We start from the raw sequence: 26143 nt of genomic DNA, 5'->3' as shown, positions 1-26143 counted from the left end.
ACGTGCCATTGAGCCTCCTGTCGAGTGCGCAGCCAGCCAGTAACACTGCTCGTGCTTGTCTGCATGTTACAACCAGGCTAATGAGGGGGCAGCACGTGTGGAGACCAATTTTTAGTTTGAAGTAACTAGAACTGTGTAACAGCCCCGACAAACAAATTTTTCTGTAGCACCTGTGGAAGAGCCTGTCACTCTAGAATTGGCCTTTATAGCCACTCCAGGCGCTACTTCACAAACCACTGACCACCTCCAGGCGCTTATCCATTGTCTCTCGAGATAAGGAGGCCAAAGAAGAACTATAGAAACACCCTGGACTCAAAAGTTTGATCTGGAATTAATCTACAAAACTAATCATTATTTTCAAATTTCTAGGTACATTGCGCTCAGATCGCTTACACCCACCAGGTGATTTCACCATGCATGATCTTTTGTTGGTTCTACCAATCGTAGACCCACTCTTGGTTGTTCAGGTGACAGCCGAGCAGCTATTGGAGGCTTTAGAAAATGGAGTCAGCATGTATCCAGAACTTGATGGAAGGTAACTATTTTTTTTTTTTTTTTAGATTAGAGATACAGCACTGAAACAGGCCCTTCGGCCCACCGAGTCAACCACCCATTTATACTAATCCTACAATAATCCCATATTGCTACCAAACATCCCACCTGTCCCTATATTTCCCTACCACCTACCTACATAAGTGACAATTTATAATGGCCAATTTACCTATCAACCTGCAAGTCTTTTGGCTTGTGGGAGGAAACCGGAGCACCCGGAGAAAACCCACGCAGACACAGGGAGAACTTGCAAACTCCACACAGGCAGTACCTGGAATCGAACCCGGGTCCCTGGAGCTGTGAGGCTGCGGTGCTAACCACTGCGCCACTGTGCCGCCCTTTCTGGAACTTTATTTTAACTTGAGGTGGCTCGATGGATTTAATGCAAAGATTTTACTAAATGAAGCAGAGCATTTATTTACAAAGATATAAAATTGGAATGAAAAGTGATTTATATTGCATTACTGCAATTTTACTCATATGTTTCTGTCTGAGTGCCTTGCCTACTGGAAGTAAGGCCAAAATTTTATGTGCCCCCACAGGAATGGTGGGGGTGGTGGTTGTAAAATTGAATGGGAGGCGGGGCTTCCCGTTCCTGATGCCTTCCTGCCCCCTGCTGCAAATTTCCGAGGGGCAACGGTGGCGAGAAACGGCCTGACCGCCCCAGGCCAATCAAGACCCATAAGTGGCCAATTAACTGCACCTTAAAGGCCTCTTCCCACTGCTGCTGGTATTTTACCAGCGGCCGGTGGATAGCTGAGTTCCCTCCGGAGGCCGCCAAGTAAAACCTGGTGGCCTCCTTGCAGGCTGGGGTGGGGGGTGTCCTCCTGATCAGGCACCCTGTGCCCCACGGACGCCCCCACAACAGCCAAGCCGCCCCCACTACACCGCCTTCTCAACCTCCTCCCCCTTGCCTCGTCAGGGCTTGGCCGATTGTCCCCGACGAGGCCCACAAGGCTGTCCTCATCCCGGGGCTGGCATCCCTCTTGCTGCTGTGGCTGGGTGCAGTCCCAACGGTGGTCACCACTCACAGTGGCGCTGCTGGGACTGAGAGCTGCCGGCCTGCTGATTGGCCAGCATCTCTTCGAGGCAGGACTTCCTACATCAGAGGGGTGGAAGTCCTGCCCAAGGTCAGTTAAGAGGCTGGGAGGTGTAAAATCCTGGTGTGACTCCCAGGCCTGGCAGAGGGAGGCTCACCCCCGACTTTTTGGCCTGTGGGCGGGGCCTCCCACCCAATGTAAAATTTCAACCTAGGTATCTGGAAATCATAGGCATACTGCCCATAATTTCCATCCTTTGGAAAATTGTGGGGTGTATACCCATGATTTTCTGATCTATCCTTCTGGTAGTCTCCCTGTTGGTAGTGTGAATTGTAAAATTGACCCCAGAACATATATTTCAGAAAGAAAGCTTGTAAAACCAATTAGGTATTAATGCATTTTTCAGTAGGTGCTTAGCACATTTAAATAATTCCTGTAAAGGAAAATTCTGAAGCCTAAAATTGAGTCTGTGTCAAAATATGGCCTAAGATACTGAATCTGAAAATACCCAAGGCTTCTACCCCTTTATAATTGAGGTTGACTTTCATCATACCCAGCCAAGAAAAGCCAGACAGATGGACTGTATGACTTACCACCAATGCTGTGTCTGCATCATGTTCACTTCAATTTTAACCTGCTGTTCTGAGCAGGCATCAAAACCACACACCAGAAGCTGGTGAAGTCCTTTTGTAAAGTGCAGATTGGGATCCAGTGACATCAGGCCCTGACCACGCATTTAACTCTGCCCTAAGTTGGGATATCGTTGTGGCTTTCCCTCCAGGTAGAGTCAAGTGAGAAGAGGATTGGAAGTAGAGGAGGCTGTTCAAGGTAAGTTTTTTTTTATACTATGTGGGGTCAGGAGGCATGGAGTGATGCTTTGTGCCCCACATGGAATATTTAGGCTTCCTTTTCCCATTTTCTCCACCACTTACCCTGGACATTAGTCCACAAATTCATGGGAACGGACAGCTGCTGACATAATTCAAGGATAATTCAAGGTAAACCAATATTGTGGGCGGGTTTGTTAGTGCTGTTGGTGAGGGTTTAAACTAGTTTGTCAGGGCATGGGGACCTGAGCATAGATTCAGAAGGGAGACAAGTAAAGTTGGAAATGGAAGGCAGAAAATTAAGCAAGTGTGAAAGGCAGAGGAAACAAAGACTAGAAAATAGACAACAATGGAGTTTGGCAGTGCTTATTAGAATATTCTTCAATGCACGGAGTCTGATGATAAAGGCAGATGAGCTGAGTACATAGATAAACACGTGAAAGTATTATACCATAGCTAAATTACTGAAACATGGATTAAAGAAAGACAGGAATGATAACAAAACATTCCTGGTTACATGGTTTTCAGATGGATAAGGTGATAAAAATGGAGAGGGTCACAATATTGATTTGAAGAAACAATGACAGCTATGAGGAGGGATGGTATACTACAGCGATCATCAAATGAGGCCATATGGATTGAACTGAAGGATAAAAAGGGATTTAACCCCTTACTCACTATAGGATTCCCAACTCTGGTTCCACAAGTTTGTATTGAAATGAATGCATTCAACAATCATTTCCACACTTTCATACTTCCATGCAGAAATAGAAATATTGACTGAAAACAAACATAACTTCTAAGACATTCTTTAATGACTGAGTGGTGAGACCACAAACTGACGGGGTGCTCGGAGGATCGCGGTCAAGGTCATTATAGAATGTAGCCTCCTAGGTTGTCCCAATTTATATCATTGTCATCCTCTTAACTAACTACTCCTAGGGATGCTCCAGTAGTAATTCATAGACCTTTAGTTTACATTTCTTCAATTGTACTATTTCATTTTCTAAATTGCCCACTGCCTCATTACTTATCTGATCACAAAAGTGGGTGGCATAAACTAACAACTTTTTACTTTTATCCAGTACCTCATCATCTCATTTAGCATAGTAATGTGCGGCATAGACCAAAAGGTTTTGGCCCCTTCCGCCTTTAACTTCTTTTCACTGAGTTTTCCCTGAGTGAACTCAATGACCTCTCTGTAAGGCTTTCTGTTGCCCACCGTGAGACAGCCCTTCCCTAACTCTTGTACGTTGTTGCTAGGTAACCTCTCTTCAAGGAATTCCTTCACACCCCTCGACATTATCGCTGACTGCAAATTTTTCTTTTTTGTTGTGTCTTCAGATCCCTGGTGGGTCTAGATAGTTCTCACAGTCCCCTAAGTTTTTCCTTAGGTTTTTTTCCATCCTGAGACACATGTTGGCGACACTCGCACAATCTTGGACTTTCTTCCTTCTCTCAACAAGACTGCAACAACCTAAACGCATCCTGCGTGGTTCACACTTGTAAAGATTTAATCCCTTATTAATTACAGATTGGACGTGACAACAAAAGTTCAGTTGTGGAGCAACTTTATCGAGAGAAATTCAGAACAAACTCATTTGCTAAAGGTCAATTTAGGACAAGTTCAGGCAACAAATTAACAGAACAATGTGGGCTGTGTACTTGCCATGTCTAATTTGGAGGGCAGAATGCGCTGCCTCTTTTTGCAGTCTTCTGCTTCTGTCTTGTATTCTTGTTCTTTCTCTTGGCGAGACCGCTGGGAGGGCCTCCTCTTATTCTGGCATTCTTCCAGTTGCCTCACCTAGACTACCAATGAAAATAGTCCCCATACACATAAGAATATAAGAAGAAATAGGAGTGAGAGTAGGCCCCTTGAGCCTGCTCCACCATTCAATAAGATCATGGCCAATCTGATTGTGGCCTTAACTCCACTTTCCTGCCTGGCCCACATAATCCTTGACTCCCGTACAGACAACCATACAGTGATTTTCCAATCATATAGGTGTTCACGTGAAGAACATTTGTGTAAAAATGCACGTACACTTTCTGGTGACAATCTCACAACTTCTGCATTTTCTCCATAGTTTTGTACCATTCAGCATTCTATTATAAATGTGTCATAATTGCAGTCACTTGTTTTTCAAGTTTTTAGCTGAGCTCGTACAATAATGAAGTTGACATAATTTCCCATCATTCTCTCAATTTGACATTAGTTTGCAGCACATTACATTATGCTTTTTATTCTTTTATGGGATGTGGGCATTGCTGGCAAGGCCAGCATTAGTTACCCATCCCTAATTGACCTTGACTGAGTGGCTTGTTAGGCTGTAGCCCACATTACTGTGTGTCTGGAGTCACATGTAGGCCAGACCAGGTAAGGACGGCAGATTTTCTTCCCTAAAGGACATTAGTGAATCAGATGGGTTTTTACAACAATTGATAGTTTCATGGCGTCATTACTGAGACTAGCTTTCAATTCCAGATTTTTATTACATAATTGAATTAATTAATTAATTGAATTTAAATTCCAGCAGCTGCTGTGGTGGGATTTGAACCTGTGTCCCCAGGGTATTAGCCTGGGCCTCTAGATTACTAGTTCAGTGACATTACCAGTGCCCAACTATCTCTCTACCAACCCCCCACCCCACTTCATAGACTAGGTAAGCTATACACACCTTTTGCTTGTGTTTCAAAGCCACCCATAGGTAATGTCAGTATCTTACATCACACTGCTGTGAGTGTACTATAACTGCCATAGGGAGATGAAAAAAGAAAATATATGGGTAAATTTCTGAGAAGTACAAAAACAATAAAACATAAGATAAGAAATAGGAGCAGAAGTGGACCTTTTGGTCCTTCGAGTCTGCTGCACATGATCCCCATATTCTTTAATTCTCTTAGTAGTCCAAAATCTGTTGATCTCTCTCTCTCTCTCTCTCTCTCTCTCTCTCTCTCCCTCTCCCTGCCTCTCTCTCTCTCGAATGTACTCGATGACTGAGGATCCAAAGATTCATAACCCTTTGAGTGAAGAAATTTCTCCTATGTCAATTCTAAATGGCCAGCCCCTTATTCTGAGACTGTGACCTAGTTCTATGCTCCCCAACCAGGGAAAACATGCTCCCAGCATCTCCCTTGTCAAGTCTTTAAGAATTTTGTATGTTTCAATTAAATCCCCTTTCATTTTTCTGAAGTCTAGAGAATATAGGCTTAGTCTACTCGATCTTTCCTCATAGGACAGTCCTCTCATCCCAGGAGGCATGTCTGGTGAACTTTTGTTGCACTCCATCTAAAGCAAGTCAGAGTCATTATGCCACAGAAGGAGGTCATTTGGCCCATGGTCCATGCCGGCTCTCTGTAGAGCAATTCAGTCAGTCCCATTAATTACCCTGCTCTATCCCCATAGCCCTGCAATTTTATTTCCCTCATTCAATTTCCTTTTGAAATCCTTAATCATCTCCTGCTTCCATTACCTTTTGTTGGGAGTGAGTTCCAGGTCATTCCTACTCGCTACAATTAAAAAAAGTTCTTCCTCACGTCTCTTGCCCAAAACCTGAAATCTGTGTCCCCTAGTTGTTGTACCATCAGCTAATGGGATCAGCTTTTCTTTTCCAACCTTATCTAAACCTGTCATAATCTTGTACACCTCTGTCAAATCACTCCTCAATCTCCTTTGCTTCAAGGCGAACAACCCCAGCTTCTTCAACCAAATCCTGTGGCTAAATTCCCTCACCCCGCAGCCATTCTGGTAAATCCTCTCTGCACCTTCTCAAGGACCCTCACATTCTTCCTAAAGTGTGGTGACCAGAACTGGAATAAATACTCTAGTTCAGAGCTTTTATAAAGGTTCAGCATAACTTCCCTGCATTTGTACTCGATACTTCTATGAAGCCTAAGATCCCATATGCTTTGATAATTACTGTCTCGAAGCTCTCTGCACATGAACCCCCAGGTCTCTCTGCCCCTGCACACTTCAGAACTGTGCCATTAAGTCTATATTTCCTCTCCCTATCCCTTCTGCCAAAATGCATCACTTCACATTTCTTTGTATTAAATTCCGTCTGCCACTTTTCTGCCCATTCTGCTAGCCTGTCTATGTCCTGTTGAGTCGATTTGGTATCATCCTCACTGTTTCCCGCACTTCAGAGTTTGGTATCATCGGCAAATTTTAAAATTTTACTCTGTATTCCGATATCCGTCATTTTTATATATACCAAAAAAGTAGTGGTCCTAGCACTGAACCTTGGGGAACTCCACTGTCTACCATCTTCCAGTCTGAAAAACAGCCATTTACCATGACTTGCGGTTTTCTGTCCTTCAACTAATCTTCTTTTATCCAAGCTGACACTGACCCTCCTATTCCATAAGCCTCAATTTTGTTAACCAGCCTTTTGAAAGCCCTTTCTTAAAATCCTTATAGACAACATCCATTGCATGCCCTTCATTAACATTCTCTATTACTACATCAAAAAATTCAGTTAGATTAGTCAAGCATGATCTGCCTTTTACAAATCCATGCTGGCTCTCTTTGATTAAGTCAAACCTCTCCAAGTGCCTGTTGATTTTTTTTCCCCCCAATTATTGATTCTAAAACCTTATCCACCATTGCTATTAAACGTACCGGCCTGTACTTACTAGGACTGTCCTTGCATCCTTTCTTGAATAAGGGTGTCACATTTGTCACTCTTCAATCCTCTGCCTCCTCCCTGAACCAAGGGAAGATTGGAAGATTATGGCAAACCCTTCTGTTATCTTCACTCCCACTTCCTTTAGCTAGCTGGGATGCAAGCCATCCGGGCCAGGTGACTTATCCACTCTAAGCACAGGCAGCCTTTCCAGTATATCCTGCCCATCAATTTTCACCCCATCCATTACCTCCATCATCTCTGCTTCTACCGATTTCTTTTGTCAGCATCCTCTTCCTTAGTAATGAGTACTTTGTATCAGTGTTTAAGTATTAGCCTTGCCCTGTGCCTCTAAGCATATATCACCTTCTTTGTCCCTAGGCCCCAACCAACCTCTTACTTCCTGCTTACTATTTACATGCTGGTAGAAGATTTTTCGGTTCCCTTTTATGTTAACTGCCATCCTGTTTTCAAACTTTCTCTTTACCAGTCTTGGTTCCCTCTTGACTTCCCCTTTCAAGTTCTTCTGTTTGGCCTGGTTCTCGCTTAAGAAATTCACCTGACATGCATCATACACCCACTTTTTTATTTCTTCACAATCTCTATCTCCCTTGTCATCCAAGGAGTTTGGTTCCTCTACCTTTCTCCCTTGTTGGAATGTACTTGGCCTGTACATGAAGCATCTCCTCCTTAAAGATCACCCATTGTTCTATTACCGTTTTTCCTCTCAAGTTTTTGGTTTCATTTTACCCAGTTAGATCCCCTCTCATCCCACTGAAGTTAGGCCTCTTCCAATTTAGAACTTCTACTTGAGTTTGTGCCTTGCTGTGCTCTATTACTAATTTGAACCTTATGATACGATGATCACTCTTGCCCAAGTGTGCCCCCACAGACACTTGGCCCATCTCATTCCCAGCACCAGACCCAGCAATGTCTCCTTCCACGTTGAACAGAGAACGTACTGGTCAAGGAAGTTCTCCAGAACACATTTTCAGAAATTCTTCCCCCTCCTTACCTTTTATTCTAACATCATCCCAATCAATATTTGGGTAATTAAAGTCCCCCAATATCACACTGTATAGTTCTTGCACATCTCTGTGATTTCCCTGCAGAGTTGCTCCTCTCTCTCTCTCTCACACTTTCTCTCTCACACACACACTCTCTCAACCTCTCACACACACTCACACTCGCACACAATTTGGAGCTCTGTAGAGTACCCCCAGTATTCTCACCAAATGGCTTCTATCCATGCCCCCTCAGGGACATCCTCTCTTTCCAATACTACAATGTCTTTCCTAATCAGTGCAACCATCCCAGCTCCATTTTCCTTCCCTATCTTTGCTGATCACTCTCCCACCGCTGTTGGGAGTAGGTTAGAGGCCCCCTAGCGTAGTTATACCGTTGGACAGAGCATTAAGCAAGACATTGTTGGAGCTTATAATAAAGGCAATGTAATATTTGTGGGGGACTTGAATCTTCATAGAGACAGGACCAATCAAATTGGCAAAAATGGTCTGGAAGGTGAGTTTGTAGAATGCTTTTGTGACAGTTTCCTGGAACAATATATTGTGGAACGAACTCAGGTTAAAGCTATTTTAAAGCTAGTATTGTGCAATGAGGCAGAGTTAATTAGTAATCTCATGTAAAAGATCTGCTGGGAAAAAGTGATCATATTCTATTCTTTGGCCTCCTTGTCTCGAGAGACAATGGCGCCTAGAGGTGGTCAGTGGTTTGTGAAGCAGTGCCTGGAGTGGCTATAAAGGCCAATTCTAGAGTGACAGACCCTTCCACAGGAGCTGCAGATAAAATTGGTTGTCGGGGCTGTTACACAGTTGGCGCTGTCCTTACACTTCTGTCTCTTTTCCTGCCAACTGCGAAATCTCTTCGAGTCTCCTCTGTTTAGCCCCATCTTTATAGCCGTCCACCAGCTCTGGCGATCGCTGGCAACTGACTCCCACGACTTGTGGTCAATGTCGCAGGACTTCATGTCGCGTTTGCAGACGTCTTTAAAGCGGAAACATGGACGGCCGGTGGGTCTGATACTAGTGACAAGCTCGCTGTACAATGCGTCCTCAGGGATCCTGCCGTCTTCCATGCGGCTCACATGGCCAAGCTATCTCAAGTGCCACTGGCTCAGTAGGGCGTATATGCTGGGGATGTTGGCTGCCTCGAGGACTTCTACGTTGGAGATACGGTCCTGCCACCTGATGCCAAGGATTCTCCGGAGACAGCGAAGATGGAATGCGTTGAGATGTTGCTCTTGGCTGACATATGTTGTCCAGGCCTTGTAGAGCAAGGTACTGAGAACACAGGCTTGAAACACTCGGGCTTTTGTGTTCCGTGTCAGTGCGCCATTTTCCCACACCCTCTTGGCCAGTCTGGACTTAGCAGCAGACGCCTTTCCCATGCGCTTGTTGATTTCTGCATCGAGAGACAGGTTACTGGTGATAGTTGAGCCTAGGTAGGTGAACTCTTGAACCACTTCTAGAGCGTGGTCACCGATATTGATGGATGGAGCATTTCTGACGTCCTGTCCCATGATGTTTGTTTTCTCAAGGCTGATGTTTAGGCCAAATTCGTTGCAAGCAGCCGCAATTCTGTCGATGAGTCTCTGCGGACACTCTTCCGTGTGGGATGTTAATGCAGCATTGTCAGCAAAGAGGAGTTCCCTGATGAGGACTTTCCGCACTTTGGTCTTTGCTCTAAGACGGGCAAGGTTGAACAACCTGCCATCTGATCTTGTGTGGAGGAAAATTCCTTCTTCTGAAGACTTGAACACATGTGAGAGCAGCAGTGAGAAGAAAATCCCAAACAGTGTAGGTGCGAGAACACAGCCCTGTTTCACGCCACTCAGGATAGGAAAGGGGTCTGATGAGGCACCGCTATGCTAAATTGTGCCTTTCATATTGTCATGGAATGAGGTGATGATACTTATTAGCTTTGGTGGACATCCGATCTTTGCTAGTAGTCTGAAGAGACCACGTCTGCTGAAGAGGTCAAACGCTTTGGTGAGATCTATGAAAGCAATGTAGAGGGACATCTATTGTTCGTGACATTTCTCCTGTAGCTGGCGATGGGAGAACAGCATGTCAATGGTGGATCTCTCTGCTCGAAAGCCGCACTGTGCCTCAGGGTAGACATGCTCAGCCAGCTTCTGGAGTCTGTTTAAAACGACTCGAGTGAAGGCTTTCCCCACTATGCTGAGCAGGGAGATTCCAGGGTAGTTGTTGCAGTTACCACGGCCACCCTTGTTCTTATAAAGGGTGATGATATTGACATCGCGCATGTCCTGTGGTACTGCTCCCTCATCCCAGCACAGGCAAAGAGCTTCATGAAGTACTGAGAGTATAGGAGGCTTGGCATTCTTGATTATTTCAGGGGTAATGCCATCCTTTCCTGGGGCTTTTCCACTGGCTAGAGAATCGATGGCATTTCTGAGTTCCGAATTTGTTGGCTGTTCTTCCAGCTTATCCATGACTGGCAGAGACTGTGCTGCATTGAGGGCGGTCTCAGTGACAACCATTTTCCCTGGAGTACAGTTCTAGGTAGTGCTCCACCCAGCGGTCCATTTGCTTGCGTTGGTCAGTGATCATTTCCCTGATTTAGACTTGAAGGGGGCGTTCTTAATGGTTGGCCCAAAAGCTCTCTTCATGCCATCATACATTCCTCTGATGTTTCCGGTGTCGGAGGCCAGCTGAATACGACTGCATCGGTGTTTCCAGTAGTCATTCGCACAGCGCCTGTCTGTTCTTTGCGTGGTGCTTCTGGCGGCTTTAAGTGCTAAGGATGTTAACTCGCTGGGGGCTTTCTTGTAGTTCAGTAGTGCAGTGCGCTTAACAGCTATGACTGGTTCCATCTCTTCAGAGTGAGATTGAAACCAGTCTGCATTCTGCTTCTCACGTTTGCCAAAGGTGGTCATTGCTGAGTCATAGATGGCATCTCTGATGTGGGCCCACTTGGTCTCTGCATCCCCTGCAGGAGTGTTTTGAAGGGCTTTTTCAAGTGAATTAAGAAACTTCTGTGACAGCTGTGAGTAAGAAATTCTGTTAGTGTTGATGCATGGGCGGCTGTTCTGCTTGGAGTGATGTAGCTTCTTTGGTTTGAGTCTAACTTTGGACACCAGGGAGTGGTCAGTGTCGCAGTCCGCACTGTGGAAGCTGCGTGTGATTTGAACACTGTTTATAGAGGCACGCCTTGTGACGATGAGGTCCAGCTTGTGCCAACGACGTGCTCTTGGGTGTCTCCATGAAACTTGGTGACAGAATTTAGTTTGAAAGAACGAGTTGGTGATGCAGAGGTTGTGATCGATACACAACTCCAACTGTCTCTGTCCATTCTTATTCATCCTTCCAGTGCCATAGCGCCTGAGGCAGGAGGGCCATGAGTTATAGTCGGCCCCAACCCTGGCATTAAAGTCCCCCAGCAGGAACAAATGTTCAGTATTAGGGATGCTACTAATGATATTGCGGCGTTCCTTGTAGAACTGGCCTTTAACTTCAGGTGGGGAGCAGAGTGTTGGAGCATAGATGCTGAGTAGGTGTGTTGGACCAGAGGCGGTGAGCAGTCGGATGGACAGTATGCTTTCCAAGCCATTTATAGGTGGCTCTATCATGCTGAGCAAAGAGTTTCTGATGGCGAAGCCCACTCCATGCTGTCTTGGTTCTTTTGGATCCCTACCCTGCCAGTAGAAGCTGTAGTCTTGCTCTCTTAGTGATCTGCTCGCAGGGAGGCTTGTCTCCTGAAGTGCTACAATGTCCACATTGAGTCTACTGAGCTCGTTAATGATGGCGGTCTTCCGAGAGTCGTTGATTTATGTAAGTTCTTCCAACAGGCCAGGGCACATAGTTCTGATGTTCCAGCTTGCAAAACAAAGGGCTGGTACCTTCTTTCCTTTTTTTGTCGTGCTGTTTGGTACGGTATTACAGTCCACTTGTCAGGCAATGACCCTGAGATCCAAGCACCCATTGAAGCAAGTGGACTGTGGCGGGACAGAACCTTTCTGACAGGGGGCTGCCCAGTTTGAGGTGGGCGGTAGCTGTCCACTGAGATGCGATGACCTCTCCCACCGACAAAGGCAACCATGGCAGCCAATCTCTATGCCAATTGAGCTGGACTTAAAACCCGTAACTGCTGCCTTCCGTGTTGTTAGCTTTCTGTGAGGTGACCCTAATACAATTGAATTCCATATTAAGTTTAAAAGTGACATACTCCAGTCCCAAACACGACTCTTACACTTGAACTAGGCCAATTACTTGGGTATGAGTGGAGAGCTGACTAAGGTTGATTAGATAAATAGACAGCTATGGCAGCAAACGAACAGTGGGAAACATTTAAAGTAACAAATCGAAATGTTCAAGAAAAGTACATTCCATTTTTTAAAAAAACTCAACAAGAAAGATCCATCCATGGCTTACGTACTTTAAAAGAAGAGGTTTATCATGTTGCAAAGAAAAGTAGTAAGCCTGAGGACTGGGAGTGTTTGTAGAAACCAGCAAAGGGTCACGAAAAAGTCGCTAAAAAGGGGAAAAAAAATAGAATGAGAGTAAACTGGCCAGGAATATAAAAACAGATTCTTGGAGCTTTTAGAAGTATATAAAAAGGAAGATAGTAGCTGAAGTAAATATTGGCTCCTTAAGGCAGAGACAGGAGAAATTATCATGGGGAATGAGGAGATAGCAGAGACATTGAACAGATATTTTGTGTCTGTCTTCACAGTAGAAGATATAATTTGTACACCAGAAATAGAGGATAACCTAGCGGCTAATAATAGTGAGGAAATTAAGGTAATTGATATCAGCTGAGATAAAGTACTGGAGAAACTTGAGGGACTAAAATCCGGCAAATCTCCAGGACCTGATGACCTGCGTCCTATGGTTCTAAAAAAGGTAGATGTAGAGATAGTGGATGTGCTGGTTATAATTTTCCAAAATTCCCTAGATTCTAGAACGGTCCCAGCGGATTGCAAGTTAGCAAATGTAACACCAATATTCAAGCAGGGAGGGAGAGAGAAAACCGGGAAATACAGGCCAGTAAGCTTGACATCAGTTGTCAGGAAAGTGCTGGAATCTATTAAGGAAGTCTTAACAATACACTTAAACAATCATAGTATGATCAGACAAAGTCAACATGTTTTTATGAAAAGGAAATTGTTTGATAAATTAATTAGAACAAAGAACAGTACAGCACAGGAACAGGCCATTCGGCCCTCCAAGCCTGCGCCGATCTTGATGCCTGTCTAAACTAAAACCTTCTGCACTTCCGGGGACTGTATCCCTCTATTCCCATCCTATTCATGTATTTGTCAAGATGCCTCTTAAACGTCATTATCGTACCTGCTTCCACCACCTCACCCGGCAGCAAGTTCCAGGCACTCACCACCCTCTGTGTAAAGAACTTGCCTCGCACATCTCCTCTAAACTTTGCCCCTCTCACCTTAAACCTATGTCCCCTAGTAACTGACTCTTCCACCCTGGGAAAAAGCTTCTGACTATCCACTCTGTCCATGCCACTCATAACTTTGTAAACCTCTAACATGTCACCCCTCCACTTCCGTCGTTCCAGTGAAAACAATCCGAGTTTATCCAACCTCTCCTCATAGCTAATGCCCTCCAGACCAGGCAACATCCTGGTAAACCTCTTCTGTACCCTCTCCAAAGCCACCACGTCCTTCTGGTAGTGTGGCGACCAGAATTGCACACAATATTCTGTGTGGCCTAACTAAAGTTCTGTACAGCTGCAGCATGACTTGCCAATTTTTATACTCCATGCCCCGACCGATGAAGGCAAGCATGCCGTATGCCTTCTTGACTACCTTATCCACCTGCGTTGTCACTTTCAGTGACCTGTGGACCTGTACGCCCAGATCTCTCTGCCTGTCAATACTCCTAAGGGTTCTGCCATTTACTGTATACTTCCCACCTGCATTAGATCTTCCAAAATGCATTACCTCACATTTGTCCGGATTAAACTCCATCTGCCATTTCTCCGCCCAAGTCTCCAACCGATCTATATCCTGCTGTATCCTCTGACAATCCTCTTCACTATGCGCAACTCCAACCTTTGTTTCGTCCGCAAACTTACTAATCAGACCAGCTACATTTTCCTCCAAATCATTTATATATACAACAAAGAGCAAAGGTCCCAGCACTGATCCCTGTGGAACACCACTAGTCACATCCCTCCATTCAGAAAAGCACCCTTCCACTGCTACCCTCTGTCTTCTATGACAGAGCCAGTTCTGTATCCATCTTGCCAGCTCACCTCTGTGTGACTTCACCTTTTGTACCAGCCTGCCATGAGGGACCTTGTCAAAGGCTTTACTGAAGTCCATATAGATAACATCCACTGCCCTTCCTTCATCAATCATCTTTGTCACTTCCTCAAAAAACTCAATCAAATTGGTGAGACACGACCACCCCTTCACAAAACCGTGCTGTCTCTCGCTAATAAGTTCATTTGTTTCCAAATGGGAGTAGATCCTGTCCCAAAGAATCCTCTCTAATAATTTCCCTACCTACTGATGTAAGGCTCACTGGCCTATAATTTCCTGGATTATCCTTGCTACCCTTCTTTAACAAAGGAACAACATTGGCTATTCTCCAGTCCTCTGGGACCTCACCTGTAGCCAATGAGGATGCAAAAATTTCTGTCAAGGCCCCAGCAATTTCTTCCCTTGCCTCCCTCAGTATTCTGGGGTAGATCCCATCAGGCCCTGGGGATTTATCTACCTTAATGCTTTGCAAGACACCCAACACCACCTCCTTTTTGATAATGAGATGACTGAGACTATCTACACTCCCTTCCCTATGCTCATCATCCACCAAGTCCTTCTCTTTGGTGAATACTGATGCAAAGTACTCATTTAGTGCCTCGCCCATTTCCTCTGGCTCCACACATAGATTCCCTTCTCTGTCCTTGAGTGGGCCAACCCTTTCCCTAGTTACCCTCTTGCTCTTTATATATGTATAAAAAGCCTTGGGATTCTCCTTAATCCTGTTTGCCAATGACTTTTCATGACTCCTTTTAGTCCTCCTGACTCCTTGCTTAAGTTCCTTTCTACTGTCTTTATATTCCTCAAGGGATTCGTCTGTTCCTAGCCTTCCAGCCCTTACGAATGCTTCCTTTTCCTTTTTGACTCGGCTCACAATATGCCACGTTATCCAAGGTTCCCAAAACTTGCCAAACTTATCCTTCTTCCTCACAGGAACATGCTGTTCCTGGATTCTAATCAATTGATGTTTGAAAGACTCCCATTGTCAGATGTTGATTTACCCTCAAACAGCCGCCCCTAATCTAAATTCTTCAGTTCCTGCCTAATATTATTATAATTAGCCTTCCCCCAGGTGGGAAGCACCTTCACCCGAGGACTACTCTTATCCTTATCCACAAGTACCTTAAAACTTATGGAATTATGGTCACTGTTTCCGAAATGCTCCCCTACTGAAACTTCGACCACCTGGCCGGGCTCATTCCCCAATACCAGGTCCAGTACGGCCCCATCCCTAGTTGGACTATCTACATATTGTTTCAAGAAGCCCTCCTGGATGCTCCTTACAAATTCTGCCCCATCTAAGTCCCTAGCACTAAGTGAGTCCCAGTCAATATAGGGGAAGTTAAAATCACCCACCACTACAACCCTGTTACCTTTACATCTTTCCAAAATCTGTCTGTATATCTGCTCCTCTACCTCCCACTGGCTGTTGGGAGGCCTGTAGAAAACCCCCAACATCGTGACTGCACCCTTCCTATTCCTGAGCTCTACCCATATTGCCTCGCTGCACGACCCCTCCGAGGTGTCCTCCTGCAGTACAGCTGTGATATTTTTGAGAATGTAACTTGTAGGGTCGTTAAAGGGGAGACATTGACGTAGTATATTGCATCTGATAAGGTGCCACACAAAAGGTTAATATGCAAGACAAGGGCTTATAAAGTTGGGGCTAATATATTAGCACAGATAGAGGATTGGTTGACAGACAAGAAGCGAAGAGTAGGGATAAAGAGGGCATTTTCAAGGTGGCAGACTGCAACTGGTAGAGTGTCGCAAGGACTGGTGCTGGGGCCTCAGCTATTTACAATCTATATTAATGACTTAAACCAAGAGACAAAGGGTAATGTATCTAAGTTTGCTGACGATACAAAGCTAGATGGGAATGCAAGGTGTGAGGAGGACGCTAAGAGGCTGCGAAGAGATAGAGACAGCTTATGTAAGAGGGCAACAAAATGTCAGATGAAGTATAATGTGGGGAAGTGTCAGGTTATTCACTTTGGTAGTAATAATAGAAAAGCAGAACATTTTTTAAATGGTGTGAATTATGTAAGTGTTGATGTTCAAAGGGACTTGTACAAGGAACACAAAAAATTAGCGAGTAGGTACAGCAAGCAATTCGGAAGGCAAATGGCACGTTGGCTTTTATTGCAAGGGGATTGGAGTACAAGAATAAAGAGGTCTTGCTGCAATTGTCAAGGATTTGGTGAGACCACACCTGGAATACTCTGTGCAGTTTTGGTCTCCATATTTAAGGAAGGATAGACTTGCATTTGAGGTGGTACAGCGAAGTTTCACTAGATTGGTCCCTCGGATGAGAGGTTGTCCTATGATGAGAGGCTTAATAAATTAGGTCTATGCTGTCTGGAGTTTAGACGAATGAGAGCTGATCTCATTGAAACATACAAGATTTTGAGGGGGCTAGGCACTGAGGTTGTTTCCCCTGGCTTGAAAATCTGGAACGAGGGGCACAGTCTCAGGCTCAGGGGCCTGATCATTTTGGACTGAGATGAGAAGGAATCCCTTCACTCAAAGGGTTGTGAATCTTTGGAATTCTCTACCCCAGAGGGTTGTGGATGCTCCATCATGGAACATATTAAAGGCTGAGATGAACAGATTTTTGGTCTTTCATGGAATCAAGGGATTTGGGGAGCAGGCGGAAAAGTGGAGTTGAAACCAAAGATTAACCATGATTATGTTGAATGGTAGAGCAGGCTCGACGCGCCGTGTGGTCTGCTCCTGTTCCTATTTCTTCTGTTCTTGTGTATCCTGAGTGTTAAGTTCCCAGTCCTCATCATTTTTAAGCCATGTTTTCGTCATTGCCACTGCATCATATTCCCACACGGTTATTTGTGCATGTAGCTCACCAACGTTATTTGCCACACTCTGCATTTACATATGGGAACATAGGAGCAGGGGTAGGCCATTCAGCCCATCGAGGCTGCTCCGCCAGTCAATACGATCATGACTGATCATCCACTTCAATGGCTTTTCCCACACTATCCTCATATCCCCTTATGTCATTTGTATTTAGAAATCTGTCAATCTCTGCTTTAAACATACTCAATGACTGAACTTCCACAGCCCTCTAGGGTAGAGAATTCCAAAGATTCACAACCCTCTGAGTAGAGAAATTTCTCCTCATCTCTGTTCTAGGTGGCTTCCCCCTTATTTTACAATTGTGTCCCCTGGTTCTAGACTCCTCAACCAGAGAAAATGTCTTAGCTGCATCTACCCTGTCTATGCCTTTAAGTATTTTGTAGGTTTCAATGAGATCACCTCTCATTCTTCAAAACTCTAGAGAATACAGGCCCAGTTTCCCCAATTCCTCTTTATAGGATAGTCCCACCATCCTGGAACCAAGTCTGGTGAACCTTCGTTGCACTCCCTCTATGGCAGTAATATCCTTCCTAAGGTAAGGGGACCAAAACTGCACACAGTATTCCAGGTGTGGTCTAACCAAGGTTCTATACAATTGAAGCAAGACTTCACTACTCCTGTACACAAATCCTGTTGCGCTAAAGGCTAACATACCATTTGCCTTCTTAATTGCTTGCTGCACCTGCATGTTAACTTTCAGTGACTTATTGACGAGGATACCCAGGTCCCTTTGTACATCTACACTTTCTAATCTCTTACCATTTGAGAACTACTCTGCACATTTGTTCCTCCTACCAAAGTAGATAACCTTACATTTTTCCACATTATATTCCATCTGTCACGTTCTTGCCCACTCACTAAGTCTGTCCAAATCCCCTTGAAGCCACGAACTTGCTAATACTACATTTGGTCCCCAGATCCAAATCATTGATATACATTGTGAACAACTGGGGCCCCAAGCACTGATCCCTGTGGTACCTCACTAGTCACAGCCTGCCAATGCGAGAATGACCCATTTATTCCTACTTTCTGCCTATTAACCAATCCTTAATCCATGCCCATATATTACCTCCTATCCCATGTGCTTTAATTTTGCTAACCAACTTCCTGTGGGGAACTTTATCAAAGGCCTTTTGAAAATCCAATTATATCACATCCACTGACTCCCCTTTATCAATTCTGTTAGTAACAATCCTCATAAAACAGGTTCGTCAAACATATTTTCCCATTCAGAAATACATGTTAACTATGCACAATCAGATCATTATTATCCAAGTACCCATTTATCACATCCTTTGGAATAGATTATAGCATTTACCCAACGACTGATGTCAAGCGAACAAGTCTGTAATTCCCTGTTTTCTCTCTTCCTCCCTTCAATAGTGTGGTGACATTTGCGACCTTCCAATCTGCAGGAACTGCTCCAGAATCTATAAAACTTTGGAAGAAGATCACCAATGCATCCACAATCTCCATAGCTACCTCTTACAACGCTCTGGGATGTAGAATATCAGGTTCTGGGGACTTATCAACCTTCAGCCCCATTAATTTATCCAATACAACCTTCTTACCAATACTAATTTCCTTCAATTCCTCATTCCCCTTAATCCCTTGGCTCTCTAATTCTGGGAGATTTCTTGTATCTTCCTCAGTGAAGACAGACACAAAGTAATCATTTAGCTTCTCTGCCATTTCTTTATTCCCCATTATAAGTTCTCCTCACTCTGCCTGTAATGGACCCACATTTGTCTTAGCCAAATGTTTCCTTTTTACATACCTATAGAAGCTTATACCATCTGTTTTTATATTTTTTGCTAGCTTACATTCATACACTGTTCTCCCTTTCTTTATCAGTTTCTTCGTCCTCCTTTGCTGTATTCTAAAAATCCTCCCAATCCTCAGGTTTACTACTATTTCTGGCAACTTTATAGGCCTTTTCTTTTAATCTTATACAATCCTTAACTTCCTTTGTTATCCACGGTTGACTGTCTTTACTTTTGGGGTTTTTGTGCCTTGAAGGAATGTATAATTGCTATAAACGATGTCATATTTCTTTAAAGACTATTCATTGCCTATACCTTTTAATGTATTTTCCCGATCCACCTCAGCCAATTTGCCCCTCATTCCTTCATAATTTCCTTTGTTCAAATTTAACACCCTCGCTTCAGATTGAACTACCTCACTTTCAAACATAATGTGAAATTCTATCATATTATGGTCACTCATCCCTAAAGGTTCTTTTACAACAAGATTATTAGTTAGCCCTTCCTTATTACACAATATTAGATCTAAAATAGCCTGTTTTCTGATCAGTTCCTCAAAATACTACTCTAGAAAACCATCCCTAACACACTCCAGAAACATGTCCTCCACAGCATTAGTGCTCATTAGGTTTACCCAGTCTATATGCAGATTGAATTTACCCATAATTACTGTATTACCCCTACTACATGCTTCTCTAATCTCCTGATTAGTGCCATGCCCCACACTACCACTACTGTTTGGTGGCCTATTATCAACTCCTACCAATGTTTGCTGCCCCTTGCTGTTTCTTAGCTCCATCCGAACAGATTCCACATTTTGTTCTTCCAATCTGAGATCCTCCCTTACGAATGTTCTGATCCCATCCCTTATTATCAACGCAACACCACCTCCTTTTCCTTTTTGTCTGTCTTTCCTAAATGTCGAATATCTTTGAATATTCAGTTCCCAGTCTTGGTCACCCTGTCACCACATTTCTGTTATGGCAATTAATCATACCAATTTACCTCTGTTTGGGCTTTTAAGTCATCTACCTTGTTGCGAATGCTGCCTGCATTCAGGTAGAATGCCCTTAACCTTGTCATCTTGACATTCTGCATTCTAAGCTAAGTTGATGCTCGCCTTTGTTTCGCCTGCCTTCTAATGTCACTTGCTACTTTTCTACCTCCTGTTACCAGCTTTACTTCCTTCCCATTTGAGCTACCCCTCCGGTTCCCATCCCCCTGACAAGCTAGTTTAAACCCACCCCAACAGCACTAGCAAATTTCCTTGCGAGGATGTTAGTTCCGGTCCTGTTAAAGTGTAGCCTATCCATCTTGTACAGATCCCACTTGCCCCAGAATTGGTCTCAATGCCTCAGAAATCTGATGCCCTCCCTCCTACACTAATTCTCCAGCCACGTGTTCAATCGATCAGTTCTCCTATTCCTGTGCTCACTAGCATGTGGCACTGGGAGTAATCTTGAGATTACTGCTTTGGAGGTCCTGCTTTTTAGTTTCCTTCCTAACTCCCTAAAATCTGCTTTCAGCAACTCATCCCTCTTCTTACCTATGTTATTGGTACCAATGTGGACCATGGGCCCTGGCTATTCACCCTCCCCCATAAGGATGTCCAGCAGTTGCTCCGTGACATCCTTGATCCTGGCACCAGGGAGGCAACACACCATCCTGGAGTCACGTTTACTGCCGCAGAAACGCCTGTCTGATCCCCTGACTATCAAATCCCCTAACACTATTGCTCTTCCACTCTTAGAACATAGAACAGTACAGCACAGTACAGGCCCTTCGGCCCACGATGTTGTGCTGAACCTTTAACCTACTCTAAGATCAAACTAACTACCTACCCTTCATTCTACAATCATCCATGTACCTATCCAAGAGTCGCTTAAATGCCCCTAACGTATCTGCTTCTACTACCACCGCTGGCAGCGCATTCCACGCACCCACCACTCTCTGTGTAAAGAACCTACCTCTGACATCTCCACGAAACCTTCCTCCAATCACCTTAAAATTATGCCCCCTGGTGATAGCCCTTTCCACCCTGGGAAAAAGTCTCTGACTATCCACTCTATCTATGCCTCTTATCATCTTGTACCCCTCTATCAAGTCACCTCTCATCCTTCTTCGCTCCAATGAGAAAAGCCCTAGCTCCCTCAATCTTTCTTCGTAGGACATGCCCTCCAGTCCAGGCAGCATCCTGGTAAATCTCCTCTGCACCCTCTCTAAAGCTTCCACATCCTTCCTATAATGAGGCGACCAGAACTGAACACAATATTCCAAGTGTGGTCGAACCAGGGCCTTATAGAGCTGCAGCATAACCTCGCGGCTCTTAAACTCAATCCCCCTGTTAATGAAAGCCAACACACCATACACCTTCTTAACAACCCTATCAACTTGGGTGGCATCTTTGAGCGATCTATGGACATGGACCCCAAGATCCCTCTGTTCCTCCACACTACCAAGAATCCTGTCTTTAAGCCTGTATTCCGCATTCAAATTCGACCTTCCAAAATGAATCACTTCACACTTTTCCAGGTTGAACTCCATCTGCCACTTCTCAGGCCAGCTCTGCATCCTGTCAATGTCCCATTGCAACCTACAACAGCCTTCCACACTATCCACAACTCCAGTAACCTTCGTGTCATCGGCAAACTTGCTAACCCAGCCTTCCACTTCCTCATCCAAGTCATTTATAAAAATTTCAAAGAGCAGAGGTCCCAGAACAGATCCTTGTGGAACACCACTGGTCACCGAGCTCCATGCTGAATACTTTCCATCGACTACCACCCTCTGTCTTCTATGGGCCAGCCAATTTTGTACCCAGACAGCCAACTTTCCCTGAATCCCATGCCTCCTTACTTTCTGAATGAGCCTACCATGGGGAACCTTATCGAACGCCTTGCTAAAATCCATATACACCACATCCACTGCTCTTCCTTCATCAATGTGTTTTGTCACATGTTCAAAGAATTCAATAAGGCTTGTGAGGCATGACCTGCCCCTCACAAAGCCATGCTGACTGTCTCTAATCAAACCATGCTTTTCCAAATAATCATAAATCCTGTCTCTCAGAATCCTCTCCAATAATTTGCCCACTACCGACGTAAGACTGACTGGTCTATAATTCCCAGGGTTATCCCTATTCCCTTTCTTGAACAAGGGAACAACATTTGCCACCCTCCAATCATCTGGTACTACTCCCGTGGACAGTGAAGACGCAAAGATCATCGCCAAAGGCGCAGCAATCTCTTTCCTCGCTTCCCGTAATATCCTTGGGTATATCCCGTCTGGCCCCGGGGATTTATCTGTCCTCATATCATTCAAAATTTCCAGCACATCCTCCCTCTTAACCTCAACCTGTTCGAGCATATCAGCCTGTTACACGCTGTCCTCACAAACGACCAGGTCCCTCTCACTAGTGAATACTGAAGCAAAGTATTCATTTAGGACCTCCCCTACCTCCTCCGACTCCAGGCACAAGTTCCCTCCACTATCCCTGATCGGCCCTACCCTCACTCTGGCCATCCTCTTGTTCCTCACATAAGTGTAGAACGCCTTGGGATTTTCCTTAATCCTATCCGCCAAGACTTTTTCATGTCCCCTTCTAGCTTTCCTAAGTCCATTCTTCAGTTCCTTCCTGGCTGCCTTGTAACCCTCTAGAGCCCTGTCTGATCCTTGCTTCCTCAACCTTAAGTGAGCTTCCTTCTTCCTCTTGACTAGCTGTTCCACATCTCTTGTCATCCAAGGTTCCTTCACCCTACCATCCCTTCCCTGCCTCATCGGGACAAACCTATCCAGCAGTCGCAGCAAGTGCTCCCTAAACAACCTCCACATTTCTGTCGTGCATTTCCCTGAGAACATCTGTTCCCAATTTATGCTCCCCAGTTCCTGCCTAATAGCATTGTAGTTCCCCCTCCCCCAATTAAATATTTTCCCATCCCGTCTGCTCCTGTCCCTCTCCATGACTATAGTAAAGGTCAGGGAGTTGTGATCACTATCACCGAAATGCTCTCCCACCGAGAGATCTGCCACCTGGCCTGGTTCGTTGCCAAGCACCAAGTCCAACATAGTCTCCCCTCTAGTCGGCCTATCTACATATTGAGTCAGGAAACCTTCCTGGACACACCTGACAAAAACTGCTCCATCCAAACTATTTGCACTAAGGAGGTTCCAATCAATATTAGGGAAGTTGAAGTCACCCGTTACAACAACCCTGTTACTTCTGCACCTTTCCAAAATCTGCCTCCCAATCTGTTCCTCCATGTCTCTGTTGCTATTGGGGGGTCTATAGAAAACTCCCAACAAAGTGACTGCTCCTTTCCTGTTTCTGACTTGCACCCATAATGACTCAGTAGACAAACCCTCCTCGACGACCTCCCTTTCTGCAGCTGTGATACTATCCCTGATTAACAATGCCACTCCCCCACCTCTTTTACCTCCCTCCCTATTCCTTTTGAAACATCGAAACCCCGGAACATCCAACATCCATTCCTGCCCCTGTGATATCCACGTCTGCGTAATGGCCACAACATTGTAGCTCCAAGTACTGATCCATGCTCTAAGTTCATCACCCATATTCCTGACACTTCTTGCGTTAAAATAGACACACTTCAACCCATCATACTGGCTGCAACTTTGCCCTGTCAACTGTCTAACCTTCCTCACAGACTCTCTGCACTCGGTATCTGCTTGTTCAACTGCTACCCCATCCACTGATCCGTGGCTCCGGTTCCCATTCCCCTGCCAAACTAGTTTAAACCCTCCCGAAGAGCTCTAGCAAACCTCCCGCCCAGGATATTGGTGCCCCTCCAGTTCAGATGGAACCTGTCCTTCTTGTACAGGTCCCACCTTCCCCAGAAGGTATCCCAATGATCCACATATCTGAATCCCTCCCTCCTACACCAGTTCTGTAGCCACGTGTTCAGCTGCACTCGCTCCCTGTTTCTAGCCTCACTAGCACGTGGCACCGGTAACAATCCTGAGATTACTACTCTGCTCGTCCTGCCTTTCAGCTTCCAACCTAACTCCCTATATTCGCTTTTCAGGTCCTCATCCCTTTTCCTAGCTATGTCATTGGTACCGATATGTACCACGACCTCTGGCTGCTCCCCCTCCCCCTTAAGAATCCTGTGGACTCGATCCAAGACATCCCTGACCCTGGCACCTGGGAGGCAACAGACCATCCGGGAGTCTTGTTCGCGACCACAGAATCTCCTGTCTGTTCCTCTGAACATTGAATCTCCTATCACTATCGCTCTCCTATTCTCCCCCCTTCCCTTCTGAGCCACTGAGCCAGGCTCAGTGCCAGAGACCTGGCTACTGTGGCTTTCCTCTGGTAGATCGTCGCCCCCCAACCGTATCCAAAACGGTATATGTATTATTGAGGGGAACGGCCACAGGGGATCCCTGCACTGTGCGCCTATTCCCTTTCCCTCCCCTGACGGTCACCCAGCTACCTTTATCCTGTAACTTAGGTGTCACTACTTCCCTATAACTGCTCGCTATCACCCCCTCAGCATTCTGAATGATCCGAAGTTCATCCAGCTCCAGTTCCCTAACACGGTCTGCGAGGAGCTGAAGTTGGGTGCACTTCTTACAGGTGAAGTCAGCAGGGACACCAGTGGTGACCCTCACCTCCCACATCCTGCAAGAGGAGCATGCAACTGCCCTAGCTTCCTTCCCCTCTGCACTAAATTGACAACAGAGATTTAAAAAAAAAGGAAAACCTTACCTTACCAAACCCTCCACACAAGAGGCCTTTTTTTTTGGTTAGAGGAGGAGGATGGGTGGGAGATACTACACGTGTAGTGTTTCGGGTTTAGCAACTGCCCGAATATATAGGTTTACTTACCCAGCAGTCCCCTTGTCCGCCGAAACAAAAGGTAAGTTATTTTAAACTGAAACTCACCTTCCCAGCTGACACCTCGCTCGCACTATCGCTGCTTCAGAAAAAGCTGCTGCAACAAAAATCTTCTTCCTCCCTCCTGCGCAGCTGAGCCACCTGTGATGCCACGGACTTTACTCTGGCTGCACTTCCCCGCTGTCACCAGTATCCACAATGGAAAATTGATTAGCAAGCAAGATAGACTGGGGGGTCTCCTGCACTGCCTTCCCAGTTCTCTTAGACTGCCTGGCGGTCACTCATTCCCTCTCTGCCTGAATGCTCCAAACCTGCGATGTGACCACCACCCTAAAGGTGCTATCCACGTAGTCCTCTGCTTCACAGATGCACAACAGTGACTCCAGCCGCTGCTCGAGTTCCAAAACCCAGAGTCTGCAGCTGGTGACACTTCCTGCAGATGTGTTCATCTGGGACACGTGGTGCGTCCTTGACTTCCCACATACCGCAGGATGTACATTCCACTTGGCCGAGCTGGCCTGTCATAATGTAATTTTAAAACTTTTTATTACAATGAGAAGTAAAATAACTTACCAGTTACTTACCAATCAACTTCTTCCCCCATAAGCGATGTAGTTACTGGAGGCTGAAAAAAGGTAGAAGAAAGAAATAAAGGAGCCCATCCCTCATGCACCAAACTTCCACTTTGTGCACTCAGATTTATTTTCTTCTTAATTTATAGTTTCCCTCCTTCCCAAACTCCCTCAATTCCCAAGCTCCCTTCTTCACACTCTGTGCCCTGCAGCAGCACTCAGTGCAGACAAGCAGCACTGAGAGTCCCCTGAATTTATACTCTGAAAACAATGCTGTGTCAGCTCTGCTAGAGATCAGAAACCAGTTTCAGCTAGCTACCTAATTAACTAGCTACAGCTACTCTGAGTGTTCGTATACTCCTGTTTAAAACTGCAAGGAACCTAACTTGCCTCTTGACTGTATCAGTGCCGTTTCCTGCTCCCGCCCCGAACTGGAAAACTTTATCAACTTTGCATCTAATTTCCACCCTTCTCTCACCTTTACATGGTCAATCTCCGACATTTCCCTTCCCTTCCTCGACTTCTTTGTCTCCATCTCTGGGGATAGGCTGTCTACTAATATCCATTATAAGCCCACCGACTCCTACAGCTACCTCAACTACACCCTGCCTCCTGTAAAGACTCCATTCCATTCTCCCAGTTTCTCCATCTCCTACGCATCTGCTCTGATGATGCTACCTTCCATGACAGCGCTTCTGATATGTCTTCCTTTTTCCTCAACTGAGGATTCCCCCTTACTGTGGTTGACAGGACCCTCAGCCGT

The 26143-nt window shown here is 45.2% G+C and overlaps 1 protein-coding gene across 1 annotated transcript in view; it reads left to right on the top strand.

Annotated features, from left to right (window-relative positions):
* Nucleotides 1-26143, top strand: part of LOC137362666 (trifunctional nucleotide phosphoesterase protein YfkN-like) — a 100960-nt gene that overhangs the window by 37982 nt on the left and 36835 nt on the right. The window contains exon 5 of the mRNA XM_068027161.1: nt 370-535. Coding sequence (XP_067883262.1) covers nt 370-535 — 166 coding nt within the window. The remainder of the gene's footprint in view (nt 1-369; nt 536-26143) is intronic.

Source organism: Heterodontus francisci, chromosome 1 (genome assembly GCF_036365525.1).
Source record: "Heterodontus francisci isolate sHetFra1 chromosome 1, sHetFra1.hap1, whole genome shotgun sequence".
Classification (NCBI taxonomy): Eukaryota; Metazoa; Chordata; class Chondrichthyes; order Heterodontiformes; family Heterodontidae; genus Heterodontus; species Heterodontus francisci.
The sequence above is the reverse complement of the archived record's forward strand: the minus strand, read 5'-3'. Positions and strand labels throughout refer to the sequence as shown.